This window comes from Dendrobates tinctorius, unplaced genomic scaffold, assembly GCF_039654945.1.
Source record: "Dendrobates tinctorius isolate UK_male_01 unplaced genomic scaffold, ASM3965494v1 ptg000115l, whole genome shotgun sequence".
Lineage (NCBI taxonomy): Eukaryota > Metazoa > Chordata > Amphibia > Anura > Dendrobatidae > Dendrobates > Dendrobates tinctorius.
The window spans coordinates 332478-346822 of NW_027361783.1; the positions used below are offsets into that span (position 1 = coordinate 332478).

Here is a 14345-nt window from a genome sequence, read left to right on the forward strand (position 1 = left end):
GGCGTGTAGAGCCGCTGCAGGTAAAGTCGCTAATATTTTCACAGATTCGAAGCCCATTAAAAATGCAGAGCTGGTGAAACACTTGATGGAGGCATTGATGTTACCAGTCCAGGTTGGCATTGTCAAGGTAAAAGCACACACAAAGGTGACTCCGTGGAGGTAGAGGGCAATAGAAGGGCGAACGAGGCTGCTAAAATAGCACAAGGCGGCCTAGAGAGAGCAGTGGACGGTGGCGGGGAGTCAGCGTATTCCAGCCACATTGGGTCTAGATGTCCTGAAATCCCTCCAGCAAAAGGCTGCCCAAACAGAGAAGGTACACCGGGGGAGACTGGGAGCTGAGCTGAACTCAAATGGAGTATGGGAGAATAAGGATAAAATGTGCCCACCAAAGTCCCTGTTCCCAATCATGGCGCAAGCAGCACATGGCCCCAATCACACCTCAAAAAGTCACATGTGTGCCATGGTAGATGCCTTCTGGATCGCTCCTGGCTTCAGTTGCGCAGCCGCGAAACTTGTACAATCATGCCTCATCTGTGCACAGCACAACCCAGGTAAAACAGTAAAAGTCCCTAAGAAAGCGACACCTAGGCCTCTCTACCCGTTTCAGAGACGGCAGATTGACGACATACAGCTACCAAGGTAGGAGTGTATGCAAATATCCTAGTATGTGTAGATCTCTTCTCTGGATGGCCAGAGGCCTACCCGGTGAAAACGGCTACAGCTCGAGCTACTGCAAAGAAACTGGTGATGGAACTAGTACCACGATTCGGTGTCCCTGAAACAATTGAATCAGACAGAGGTACACACTTTACTGCTGAGGTAATGCAAAATGTAATGCAAATGATAGGTGTAGAACAAGCATTTCATACACCCTACCACCCACAGAGTTCAGGGAAGGTAGAGAGAATGAACGGGACACTAAAATTGAAAATACAGAAAACCATGGAACAAACCCATAAACCATGGCCAGAGTGTCTCCCATTAGCATTATTCTCAGTAAGGTACACACCCACGGGGAAAACTAAACTGTCACCCTTCGAGATACTGTTTGGAAGATCACCGAACACAGGGTTGTACTACCCACAGGTCTTAACACTCAATGTGGATAATTTGACAAGTTATGTAATCCAGTTGCAAAAGCATTTAACTCAAATGCATTCTCTAGTTTTCTCTTCCATTCCAGATCCAGATAGTGTGGAAGGAACTCACTGTCTACAACCTGGTGATTACGTATATGTCAAGAAACACTCCAGAAAGACCCTTGAACCCCGATATCAAGGACCTTACCAAGTACTCCTAACAACGCCTACTTCTGTTAAGTTGGAAGGACGACCAACCTGGATCCAAGCATCGCATTGCAAACTAGCCACAGGAATTAACAAAGCATAAGAGTGCATAATGTTTTGGTTTGGTTTTGTTGCATTATCTGTAATAATGGTAGCTGTGTGGGACAATCTAAATTCTCCAATGTCCTTGAATAATAAGTTTATACAACATCATGAAAAATTACTGAATGATTGGTCAAATCATTTGCTGGATCTGCACACATTCACCAGTATCAGCCACTAGTATTCCGTTCCTTGTTATTCCTATGCCACCCGAGGAATTATTTGCCTGGACCAGTTGTTCTGATACACTTGCTAATAATGCCACAAATAATGTGAAGTTATGGAACACAACTGTTGGAATACCTATTGTGGGATGGGTAGGATACCCTTGGTGGCAGGGTAATCTTTCAGGAAGTAATACATACCTTCAATATCTGGCATATAAAGGGGGGGCTTGGGTACCCAGGAATAGAACTCGATTAACCTACCTGGGGCAAATTCCAATGTATGGCCTACAAGTTAGTTTTAATGTAACTTCCCACTCTACTGATGCCTTCAAATCAATACTGCTAGAAAGAAGGTTGCATAACACGTCCTGGGAGTATTCCAATTTATTTCCCCAGGGCAATAATGAAACTTGTTTTAATATTTCAGGTAATATACCTTGCAACGAGTCATCTGGATATGAGAATGGAACTCCCACCTGTGGAAATTCCGATGTAGGGTAGTGTAGCCCTTTAGGACAACTTCCAAATTGGTGTATGCTTCAGAATGTATCTGCGTTCATAGATTTAGTTCATAGACTGGTATTACAACATTCAGCCCTATGGGACCTACCTAGTGACATGTACTGGATATGTGGAGACAATGCATATAAATGGTTGCCAGTAGGGGTAAAACGTGCTTGTACTCTGGGTCGTTTGACTCCAGCTACCTTTGTTATTCCGAATGACCAGTTGAATACTCAGAGCATACCTAAACACACGTTGTACAAAAGAGCTGCTGACAATACACCTCGCCTCTCTGGGAGACCACATATAGTGCAGATGAGTGTGGCTAATAAAATTGTCAGTTCTATTTTTATTTATCCTATGATTACTCAAATGTGGGATAAATTAGTCAGGGCTACAGATTACTTAGATGACCAAATATGGGATATATTGGATATATTGAACACCACCGTTGCTGTCCAAAATCAGCTCATCATAGCCACTAATCAGCATACCATAGTATTAGATTATTTAACTGCAGCGCAAGGAGGTATGTGTCAAGTCATCGGACCAGCTTGCTGTCATTATATAGATCCCAATAGTAGTTTAAAGTTAAAATTAAAAATAGAGGATGTACATAAACTTAGAGATCAGTACGATAAAGACAATGATCGTACTAAGGATAGTTGGTGGTCAGATACATTCTCCTTTCTTAATCCAGCTAATTGGTTTAAGGGTATTGGAGGCTGGATAACTGGGATTATACTAAGTCTATTACGTATTGTTGTTTGTATCTTCGTAATATATGTGCTATTGAAACTTGTTTTTTGGTGTATCTCTGTATGCAAGAAAAGATGTAGAAATAGATAAGGAAGTTTGACTGTAAACAACAAGAATTTAACTATTATTCCTTTGAGTCCTAGATTGACATCTCATTTCTGGCATGAAGGAGCGTACTCTTGCAATGATGGATGTGGCTTCAGTATCTGGGGGATGGAGAAGGTAGAAGACCTGTCTCCCTTGGGCAACCCGTCGGCCTGGGATAGTACCTGGTGAACGAGCCACTATCCGCTGTTGTTGCAGGATCCAGTGTTCCAGATTGTGGAAAATGAAGATGTCAAAGGGGGGAATGATAGGAACTAAAGGAGTTAAATTGAGTTCTGTCTATGTTGCATTCTCTTGTTTAAAACCTTATCTGTTCTTGGAGGAGATGTCTCAGACATCTCCCTTGTGAACCAAGGTCAAATACCTCTGCTTTTTAGCCTACATAACTTTCTTTGTAGAAAACAAGTTGTGAAATCATTTTTTATACTGCGCATGTCTGTAAATGTCTAAATTCTTTGCTATAAAAGACGGAAGCCTAACTGATAAGCCAGAGGCGTCTTGGCAGGCATCCCGAGTGGTATTATACAGCCGTGTCTGTGTTATCCTTCTCGACGGAGCAATTGATTAGAGACATATGGTGCTTCACACCTAAGAACATCGGTCCTTCAGATGAAAGAGTAATCTGAGGGATCCCGACAATAGATATATGTATCTATCTATATCTATAGATATATCCATAGATATAGCTATAGATATATCCATCTTTTGATATATCTATGGATAGATATAGATAGATAAATACTGTAGCAAGACCGATGTTTATTAATGAACAATGTATAATTTTGAAAAAAAAAAAAATGGGAAAAAAATGACATGGGCTCCAGCGCAATTTTCTGTGCCACAGAGGGTAAGCCGACGGCCGGGGGCCAATATTTATAGCCTGGGAAAGGGGTAATACCCATGGATCTTCCCTGGCTATGAATATCAGCCCGCAGCTGTCTGCATAGCCTTTACTGGCTATTAAAATAGGGGGACCGAAAAAAAAATGACGTCTGGGCCCCCTATATTTTATAGCCAGAAAGGCTACGCAGACAGCTGTGGGCTGATATTCATAGCCTAGGAAGGGCCATGGATATTGGCCCCCTGGCTACAAATACCAGCCCGCAGCCGCCCCAGAAATGGCACATCTATACGATGCGCCAATTCTAGCACTTAGCCCCTCTCTTCCCACTGCCGTGTAGCGGTGGCATATGGGGTAATAAGGGGTTAATGTCACCTTGCTTTTGCAAGGTGACATTAAGCCCGGTTAATAATGGAGAGGCGTCAATAAGACACCTATCCATTATTAATCTTATAGTAAGAAAGTTTTAAAAAAACACTGACACACATAAGAATAAATTATTTTATTGAAATAAAACACGACACGGTTTTTCATTATTTTTATTACATGCCTAATCCACTCGAAGCCATCGATCACCTGCAAAAAAAACCCAAAACAACAAACCAACAATACATTACCTGTCCGACGTAATCCCATTAATAATAATTGTCCCACGGCGATCTCCCCTATAAAGCAGTCCCATCAGCAGATGTGACCGCTCTATAGGCCTCCGATGACAAACTGACTGGAGTTAACCCTCCAGCAGTGTGTCATCTGAGATAAGCCTCTTGCTTTATGGCACTACAGCGTGAGAAAATTCTCACGCTGTAGTTCCGCAAAGTGACAGGTGAACTCAGGTGATCTGTCGGAGGCGGAGTGATACAATGCGGAGGATTATCTCTGTCATTGTATCACTACAGCCCCTGATGTGACAGCTCTCCACAGGAGATCGTCGTGGGACAATCGTTATTAAATGGATTATGTAGATACAGGGAGTATAGTGTTTGTTTATTATTTTAATTTTTCTTTAGGTGAGCGAGGGCTTCGGGGATTAGCAGAATATGGTATGAACTATATGTGTGTGTGTTTTTTATTCAACACATTAGCTGGATGATGGGAATACTACTGTCCCATCATTGGCTAATATGTCAATCACTGTCACTGTAGCAGGCATAGCCGGATGGGACTATTAGTCCCATTGGACGATGCCTGCATACACACACACACGCAGACCCCCACACAGCCCGCAAGACCCCCACACAGCTCCACAAGACCCCTGCACAGCCCCGCACAGCCCCCCAAGACACCTGCACTGCACCGCAGACCCGCGCATAGCCCCGCAAGACCCCCACACAGCCCCGCAAGACCCCCGCACAGCCCCACAGAGCCCCCCACAAGCACACACATAACCTGCACACACCATACATGCACACAGTCACCGCCCACACACCATACAAGCACACAGTCACCTCCCACACTCCGCTAACATACTTCCCTCCTCCCGATCTGCAGTGTTTCATCTGCAGCAAAACCGCAGATCTTCTTTAGACTTGCGGTTTTGCTGCGGAAGTGCCCGATTCAATACAAGTCAATGGGTGCAGAAACGCTGCAGATCCGCACAAAGAATTGACATGCTGCGGAAAGTAAAACGCTGCGATTTCCCATTGATTTATATTGTGTGCACTCTGCACTGCAGATTTGATGCACTTCCACGTGTCCAAAAACGCAGTGGAAATGCATGAAAAACCGCAACGCGTGCACATACCCTAAGAGTTAACTTGCTCTTGTCCCAATTTCCTACTAGAGATTAGATAATCGACATTACCTTAATTTACACAAAATAATCTCCCCCAAAAGACAGAATGTAATCTATCTAGCCTAATGGACCTTAGATTACCAAACTAATCTCCTGCAATACACCAGTAGTCTACCTACCATCCACAGTGTAACAAAACCCATTCACATGTTGTGGAGAGAATCTGAATAATTTTACGGCATGTTGCCATTCTTCTGAAGCATGCACTAACATTTATGTCTTTCCATTTGATTTTTGCAGCAGATGGGGTTGAATACATTTGCAGTGCATGCTGGAGATACTCTATACATCAAAAGGATTTCCCAATGTATATTTTTGCTGGATGCCTCTAATATACTGTATGCCACTATATGGCAACCTACAGTAACTGTCACGATCCATTTTTGGATCTGTGGCAGATTCAGGCTCTCATATTAAAACTTTTTTGCTTTCAGGCCATCGGGGGTTAATATTAGTTTTTGCCCCCGGTGGCCGCTGGTGTTACTGCATCATTGGTTGGTCTTCTGGTGAGTTTTTCCCCCCGGTGGCCGCTGGTGTTACTGCATTGTGATTAATTATCTATGCAGGCGGAAACCACTCCCACCTACCTACATAAGCTCACCAGGTGCACCAACTAACTGTTGGTGATATTGTTTCTCTTTGGAGACCAACCAAGCTGGAGTTCAGGAGCTGTGGATCGTCAGTTGTCTGCTATTTTCAAGTGGCTAACTCTGCTATCCTGGAGCATTGCCGCAGAGCAAGCAAAGTCTTGTCTTTCAGTTTATTTAACCCCGAGGTGTCTGTATTACCCTTTCCCTGATCTTTGGTGCAGTTTACTTTATTCCCTGTCTCACCTCCTGGGGAGGGGTTTGGGTGTTTAGCTCAGGGCTGAACAGGAGATAGGGACAGGTCAGACACTTGGGCCTCACTACCTTTAAGTGTATCCCAAAGTTAAGGAAAGTCAGGGCACCCCCTTAGTCTTAGGGGCAGTTCAGGGGCCCTGGTTCCACATCCCCTGTTTTCCCCTTACTGCCCTGTGACATTAACAATATATTCTGTTACATAATCATAATAGTACAGCAGACTGATAAGGCCCCCATACAAATTAGAGTTATGTCAGCTGACTCCATCGATATCGGGGGGGATTGGATAATCGGGGAAAATGTCAATTGAGCATGTCTGATTTGGGTTGCGGATCAAATAGTTATCATGGAGATAAGATACTGGCGGCATGTCAGTCTGCAGTTTTCTCAAAAAGAATGCAGGAGCACTTGGCCAAGCGAACACTCCTGCGTAGGGACAACTCGGCTGACAGCTATCAACTGTGTATAGCCAACTTTATACACTGCTCAAAAAAATAAAGGGAACACTTAAACAACAGAATATAACTCCAAGTAAATCAAACTTCTGTGAAATCAAACTGTCCACTTAGGAAGCAACACTGTTTGACAATCAATTTCACATGCTGTTGTGCAAATGGAATAGACAACAGATGGAAATTATTGGCAATTATCAAGACACCCTCAATAAAAGAGTGGTTCTGCAGGTGGGGACCACAGACCACATCTCAGTACCAATACTTTCTGGCTGATGTTTTGGTCACTTTTGAATGTTGGTTGTGCTTTCACCCCCATCTATGGACGTCAGGCCCTCAGACCATCCTCATGGAGTCGGTTTCTAACCGTTTGTGCAGACACATGCACATTTGTGGCCTGCTGGAGGTCATTTTGCAAGGGCTCTGGCAGTGCTCCTCCTGTTCCTCCTTGCACAAAGGCGGAGGTAGCGGTCCTGCTGCTGGGTTGTTGCTCTCCTACGGCCCCCTCCACGTCTCCTGGTTTACTGGCCTGTCTCCTGGAAGCGCCTCCAGCCTCTGGAAGCTACGCTGACAGACACAGCAAACCTTCTTGCTACAGGTCACATTCATGTGCCATCCTGGATGAGTTGCACTACCTTAGCCACTTGTGTGGGTTGTAGAGTCCATCTCATGCTACTATGAGTGTGAAAGCACAATCAACATTCAAAAGTGACCAAAACATCAGCCAGAAAGCATTGGTACTGAGATGTGGTCTGTGGTCCCCACCTGCAGAACCACTCCTTTATTGAGGGTGTCTTGATAATTGCCAATAATTTCCATCTGTTGTCTATTCCATTTGCACAACAGCATGTGAAATTGATTGTCAATCAGTGTTGCTTCCTAAGTGGACAGTTTGATTTCACAGAAGTTTGATTTACTTGGAGTTATATTCTGTTGTTTAAGTGTTCCCTTTATTTTTTTGAGCAGTGTAGTAAGGATGGGCCTAATATCTTCAGGCCTGTCAAATCTAACAGTGTGTGTGGTAGCTCAATTGAGAACACTGAAACAAAGAACTACAGAGAGGTGTGACTAAGCTGGGAGGAAACAGGGAGTGTCTTTTACTTATTATACAGTAATGAATTATGTTGCTTGCTATTAAGTAAGAAATACATACATTAGTATACAACATGTCTAAATTCATGAACGGTATTAAATATACAGACACTCTGAGAAAAGCCCTGGAGATTATTGGAAGTCATATACCTGTATATTTCTTCTATTGTCACCGGCTGTAAACTGAATCCCAGAAACTTGTAAGTTAGAGAGGTTTCTCACTAACAAGATAGATTTTCCATATACAGTGCCTTGCGAAAGTATTCGGCCCCCTGGAACTTTTCAACCTTTTCCCATATATTATGCTTCAAACATAAAGATACCAAATGTAAATTTTTGGTGATGAATCAACAACAAGTGGGACACAATTGTGAAGTTGAACGAAATTTATTGGTTTATTTTAAATTTTTGTGGAAATTAAATTACTGAAAAGTGGGGTGTGCAATATTATTCGGCCCCTTTACTTTCAGTGCAGCAAACTCACTCCAGAAATTCATTGTGGATCTCTGAATGATCCAATGTTGTCCTAAATGACGAACGATGATAAATATAATCCACCTGTGTTATCAAGTCTCTATATAAATGCACCTGCTCTGTGATAGTCTCAGGGTTCTGTTTGAAGCACAGAGAGCATCATGAAGACCAAGGAACACAACAGGCAGGTCCGTAATACTGTTGTGGAGAAGTTTAAAGCCGGATTTGGATACAAAATGATTTCCAAAACTTTAAACATCACAAGGAGCACTGTGCAAGCGATCATATTGAAATGGAAGGAGTATCATACCACTGAAAATCTACCAAGACCCGGCTGTCCCTCTAAACTTTCATCTCAAACAAGGAGAAGACTGATCAGAGATGCAGCCAAGAGGCCCATGATCACTCTGGATGAACTGCAGAGATCTACAGCTGAGGTGGGACAGTCTGTCCATAGGACAACAATCAGTCATGCACTACACAAATCTGGCCTTTATGGAAGAGTGGCAAGAAGAAAGCCATTTCTCAAAGATATCCATAAAAAGTGTTGCTTAAAGTTTGCAACAAGCCACCTGGGAGACACACCAAAAATGTGGAAGAAGGTGCTCTGGTCAGATGAAACCAAAATCGAACTTTTTGGCAACAATGCCAAATGATATGTTTGGCGTAAAGGCAACACAGCTCAACACCCTGAACACACCATCCCCACTGTCAAACATGGTGGTGGCAGCATCATGGTTTGGGGCTGCTTTTCTTCAGCAGGGACAGGGAAGATGGTTAAAATTGATGGGAAGATGGATGGAGCCAAATACAGGACCATTCTTGAAGAAAACCTGTTAGAGTCTGCAAAAGACCTCAGACTGGGACGGAGATCTGTCTTCCAACAAGACAATGATCCCAAACATAAAGCAAAAGCTACAATGGAATGGTTCACAAATAAACGTATCCAGGTGTTAGAATGGCCAAGTCAAAGTCCAGACCTGAATCCAATCGAGAATCTGTGGAAACAGCTGAAAACTGCTGTTCACAAATGATCTCCATCAAACCTCACTAAGCTTCAGCTGTTTGCCAAGGAAGAATGGGCAAGAATTTCAGTCTCTCGATGTACAAAACTGATAGAGACGTACCCCAAGCGACTTGCAGCTGTAAATCGCAGCAAAAGGTTGTGCAACACAGTATTAAGTTAATGGGGCCGAATAATATTGCACGCCCCACTTTTCAGTTTTTGAATTTCCACAAAAATTTAATAAACAATAAATTTCATTCAGCTTCACAATTGTGTTCCACTTGTTGTTGATTCTTCACCAAAACTTTACATTTGGTATCTTTATGTTTGAAACATGATATGTGGGAAAAGGTGGAAAAGTTCCAGGGAGCCGAATACATTCGCAAGGCACTGTAGTTGAAAAAAAGATAAAATGAGATAAACCAGACCAATGGAGGCCAAAAGGACACTCTGGCTTCCATCAGATAGTGAGCAATAGCTTTGATATATCCGACAGGAACTTCCCAGACATTGCAGTGGAGTATAGCCTAAGCGGGAGTCACACACAGCAATCTCGCTAGCGAGATCGCTGCTGAGTCACAACTTTTGTGACACAACAGCGATCTCACCAGCGAGGTCGCTGTGTGTGACAGCGATCAGCGACCGGCCCCCCTGCCGGTATCACTGATTGCTGCAAGAAACCTCTGGACATATTTTTTGTCGCTGGTCTCCCGCTGGCCAGCACGCATCGCTGCGTGTGACAGGCGGGAGACCAGCGATCAGCTGTAAAAAATAATAAAAAAAATAAAAAATATTGTTATTCTCACCTTCCGACCTCCCGCGCAGCCATCCTGCCTCTCCCCACGCTCCGGTCCCAGTGATCCTTTGCACGAATGACCACGAGACGTCGCGCTGCCGCGAGACCGTGACATTCTCGCTGTCATTCTCACAAAGGATTACTGGGACCGGAGCGTGGAGAGAGGCAGGATGGCTGCGCGGGACGTCGGAAGGTGAGAATAACAATATTTTTTATTTTAATTCTATTTTTTTACAGGGATATGGCATCAGCGCTAACAAACACAGCGATGCCGGGCGCTCGGCATCGCTGTGCTGATCGCTGGTGAAGCTGTCTGTTTGACAGCTCACCAGCGATCACATAGCGACTTACCAGCGATCCTGACACGTTGATGTCGTTGTCGGGATCGCTGGTACGTCGCTATGTGTGACTCCAGCTTTACATTACCCTATCGAATACTACGCAACCTACCTACTCCAATGCAAACATGACTGTTCTCTGTATATCAATATTGTGTAAACTACTGATATCCCAATGTGATGTAAAGACAAGCAATAACTACATGCCATGTATATAATCTGTTGTTTAAAGCATATCATGCCAACCTGCTAAAACAGATATAAGAATAGGAAATGTTTGGTAACTACTTACACTATTCCATGAAGTTCCTGTGGTATGATACTCCTTAATGTATGCTTGAAGATCAGTCCAAATACTCAGGTAGGACTTTACCCAGTCAACATGACGCACATCACTATGGTACAATAAAAGACAAGTATTTATATCACTGACTCTATAAATCTACATCATACATTACCAACATGGCATTAAGGATCACTTTAAGAAATAGCTTAGCGAATGCTACATACCCATCTAGCCCATACCAACCTTTTGCTCCATTTTATATGGAATCTGTCATCAACATACAAGTTCTTCCAACTAAATACATGATCTTGCTGGTTTAAATATAAATGTCAATTAATAATAATCTTTATTTTTTTTATGTAGAGCTAACATATTCCGCAGCGCTTTACAGTTTGCACACATTATCATCACTGTCCCCGATGGGGCTCACAATCTAAATTCCCTATCAGTATGTCTTTAGAATGTGGGAGGAAACCGGAGAGCCCGGAGGAAACCCACGCAAACACGGGGAGAACATACAAACTCCTTGCAGATGTTGTCCTTGGTGGGATTCGAACCCAGGACCAACCACTGGGCTAACCACTGAGCCACCGTGCCGCCCCACACAAAGGGGCAAAATTGTTGGTTCTTCTGTTAAAGTAAAAAATGGTCATGGAAATAACTTGAAACTGACAAAAGTAATTTTCAATATCAATTTGAATTTAAATGGTTAACTAATGAAAATCAGATGTTGCTTTTGAATTGTGGTTAAATAGAAATAGAAAAAAAATGTAAAAGACAAACTAATGGAAATGGCCTGGACAAAAATGATGGTACCCCAAGAAAAGTCTGAAAATATTTTGACCATAGGGACATATTAAACTAAGATGTGTCATTTAATTATCATCACAAGTGTCTACAAACTTGTAATCAGCCAGTCTGCCTATTTAAATTATGAAAAGTAGTCACTGTGCTGTTTGGTATCATGGTATGTACCACACACCACACTGAACATAGACCAAAGGAAGCTAAAGACAGCACTGTCTAAGGAAATTCGAAATACAAATTATTGTGGTGTAGTGACCACTGTGTCTGCTAGGGGGCGCTGTGTGGGTGTCCCAGGACAGGCATATAAGCATTTCCAGTGTCCTGATAGGAGTAGGATGCTGAATGATCGTAATGTATCTCAAGGTGGGTGGCCTTGGGATGAAGGCTTGATTATGTGCTGATCAGCAGAGCTGATCTTTCGTGCCAATGTGTTAGGGAGAGCTACCTACAAATCCACCTAGGGGTGTGTCTAAAAACACCATAGTAAAGTATATGTGTATGAATGCTTGAAAGGCCTGTGATGAGGTCATAGCCATGTGATCCGGTGGGCGTGGCTACGGACCATATAAGGTGGCCAGGGTAGGTCACATGAGTGAATGCTGGGACCTGGTTGGTCCGTATGAAAGGTCTCGTCTGGGCTGACGTGAGACCGACTGAAGGAAGATGGGTCTGCCTTCCTGTACACGTGAGACGTGTGTGTGAGAGTTCCCTGGAGGGAATGAAGGTCTGCACTGAGAAGCAGCCATGAGTTAACCCGGACAGGGGATATAACTCTGAGACTAGAGAGCTTGTGTACTGGACATTGCACAACCTGTGTGCACAGGATAATCGGAGTGAAGCTATGCTGTTTATATGAACTTTCTGTTGCTGTTCCTGGTTTATGATGCCTAATAAACCGCATGGACTGTTGGAGATATGTTAAGAAACCTGTGCCGGATGTGATTTATTGGCTGCCAAGCGAGTGTCCCCTACCTGAATGACAGCGCTACCTTACATTATGTACAAACATATTAAGGCTAAAGGTTATAAGACCATCTCCAAACAGTTTGATGTTCCTGTTACTACAGTTGCATGTATTATTTAGATGTGTAAGGTTTATGGGACTGTAGCCAACCTCCTTGGACCTGGCCACAAGAGGAAAATTGATGACATTTTAAAAAGACGGATAATATGAATGTTAATCAAAGAGCCCAAAACAACTTCCAAAGAGATTAAAGGTGAACTAAAAGGTCAAGGTACCCCAGTGTCAGATCACACCATTTATTGCTCTATTGGCCAAAGTGGACTTATTGGAAAAATGACCAAGGAAGAAACCACTGTTGAAAGCAAATTATAAAAAAAAATCAACACTTGATTTTGGCAAAATGAATATTGATAAGCCACAAATCTTCAAGAAGAATGTCCTTGGACAGACGATACAAAATGGAGCTTTTTGGCAAGTCATATCAGCATACATAGAAAAGAACATTGTACCTTCTGTGACCTTAATTAGAATGAGATGCTGTGACATGACCTTAAAAAGGTGGTTCATGCTCGGAAACCCTCCAATGTGGCTGAATTACAACAATTCTGCAAAGATGAGTGCGTCAACATTTCTCCAGATCATTGTAAAAGACTCATTGCCAGTTATCGCAAACGCTTGATTGCAGTTGTTGCTGCTAAGGGTGCCTCAACCAGCTTTTTAGGTTTAGGGAGCAATCACTTTTTCACACAGGGCCCTGTAGGTTTGGATTTCTTTTTCTCTTAATAAAGACTTTCCTTTAAAAACTGCATTTTGTGCTTACTTGTGTTATCTTTGTCTAATATTTGTCTAATATTTAAATTTGTTTGGTGATCTGAAACAGTTGTGTGACAAACATGAAAAAGAATAGGAAATCAGGAACAGGGCAAACACTTTTTCACACAACTGTATGTTTAAAAGAGTTATAGAGGATTACACAACAATGGCTGCTTTCTTCTATATACATCCCCACGACGGTCTACAAGTTGTGTGTGGTCATGCCAGACAGAACCTATAGAGAAGTATGGAGCTGTTTCTGTATGCAGTAATGTTGTTTTTTTTATTTACATGCCTTTAGAACCCTGGCACACGGTTCAATTCTCATTTAGAGATGTATTTAAAGAAAATAAATTATTTGCTGGATAAATAAAACAGATTTTTTTTTGTCACAAAAAAAAACCGTGCTAGAAAAAAAAATTAAATTTTCATGTTTTCCTAAGTGTGTGGTCTCCACAACAAATGATCTGAATTGAAAGTCTTTTAAGTGGCAGATAATTTTAGACTGTACTGAAATGACCCATGCTTGAGCCTAACATATTATTTCTTCCAAGGTTTAGCTATTAACACTACCAGTCTAGTCGTGATGTATCGCCATCACAATGTTTCCATAATGATGTTGCCTAGATACAACTTACATGCTACTGTGATTGCCATCTCAAAGTGCTTTCACTGGGATAGTGGCCCTGTTGGCTTAACGTCAAGGCTGCAATTATATACAGAGAGTAAATCCTTATTACAGTTAACTTTCGGCAGCCACTTAAAAAAGTTAGCCTAGTTTATTGTTGACAAGCATTTCCCACTACAAAGCAAATTTTGTTTTAACAAATCTGTTGTGAATTGATCAAGGAAGGTGGGTTTTCACGGAATAATTAGAAAGACCTCTCATTCTGGGGAGTAGGAAACCTGGGTGACT

General features: G+C 42.5%; 1 protein-coding gene across 1 annotated transcript in view; it reads right to left on the bottom strand.

Annotated features, from left to right (window-relative positions):
• The window catches only part of CAP2 (cyclase associated actin cytoskeleton regulatory protein 2), a 203835-nt gene that overhangs the window by 35570 nt on the left and 153920 nt on the right, over positions 1 to 14345 (bottom strand). Inside the window, exon 7 of the mRNA XM_073589936.1 lies at positions 10852 to 10954. Within this exon, the coding sequence (XP_073446037.1) occupies positions 10852 to 10954 (103 nt within the window). The remainder of the gene's footprint in view (positions 1 to 10851; positions 10955 to 14345) is intronic.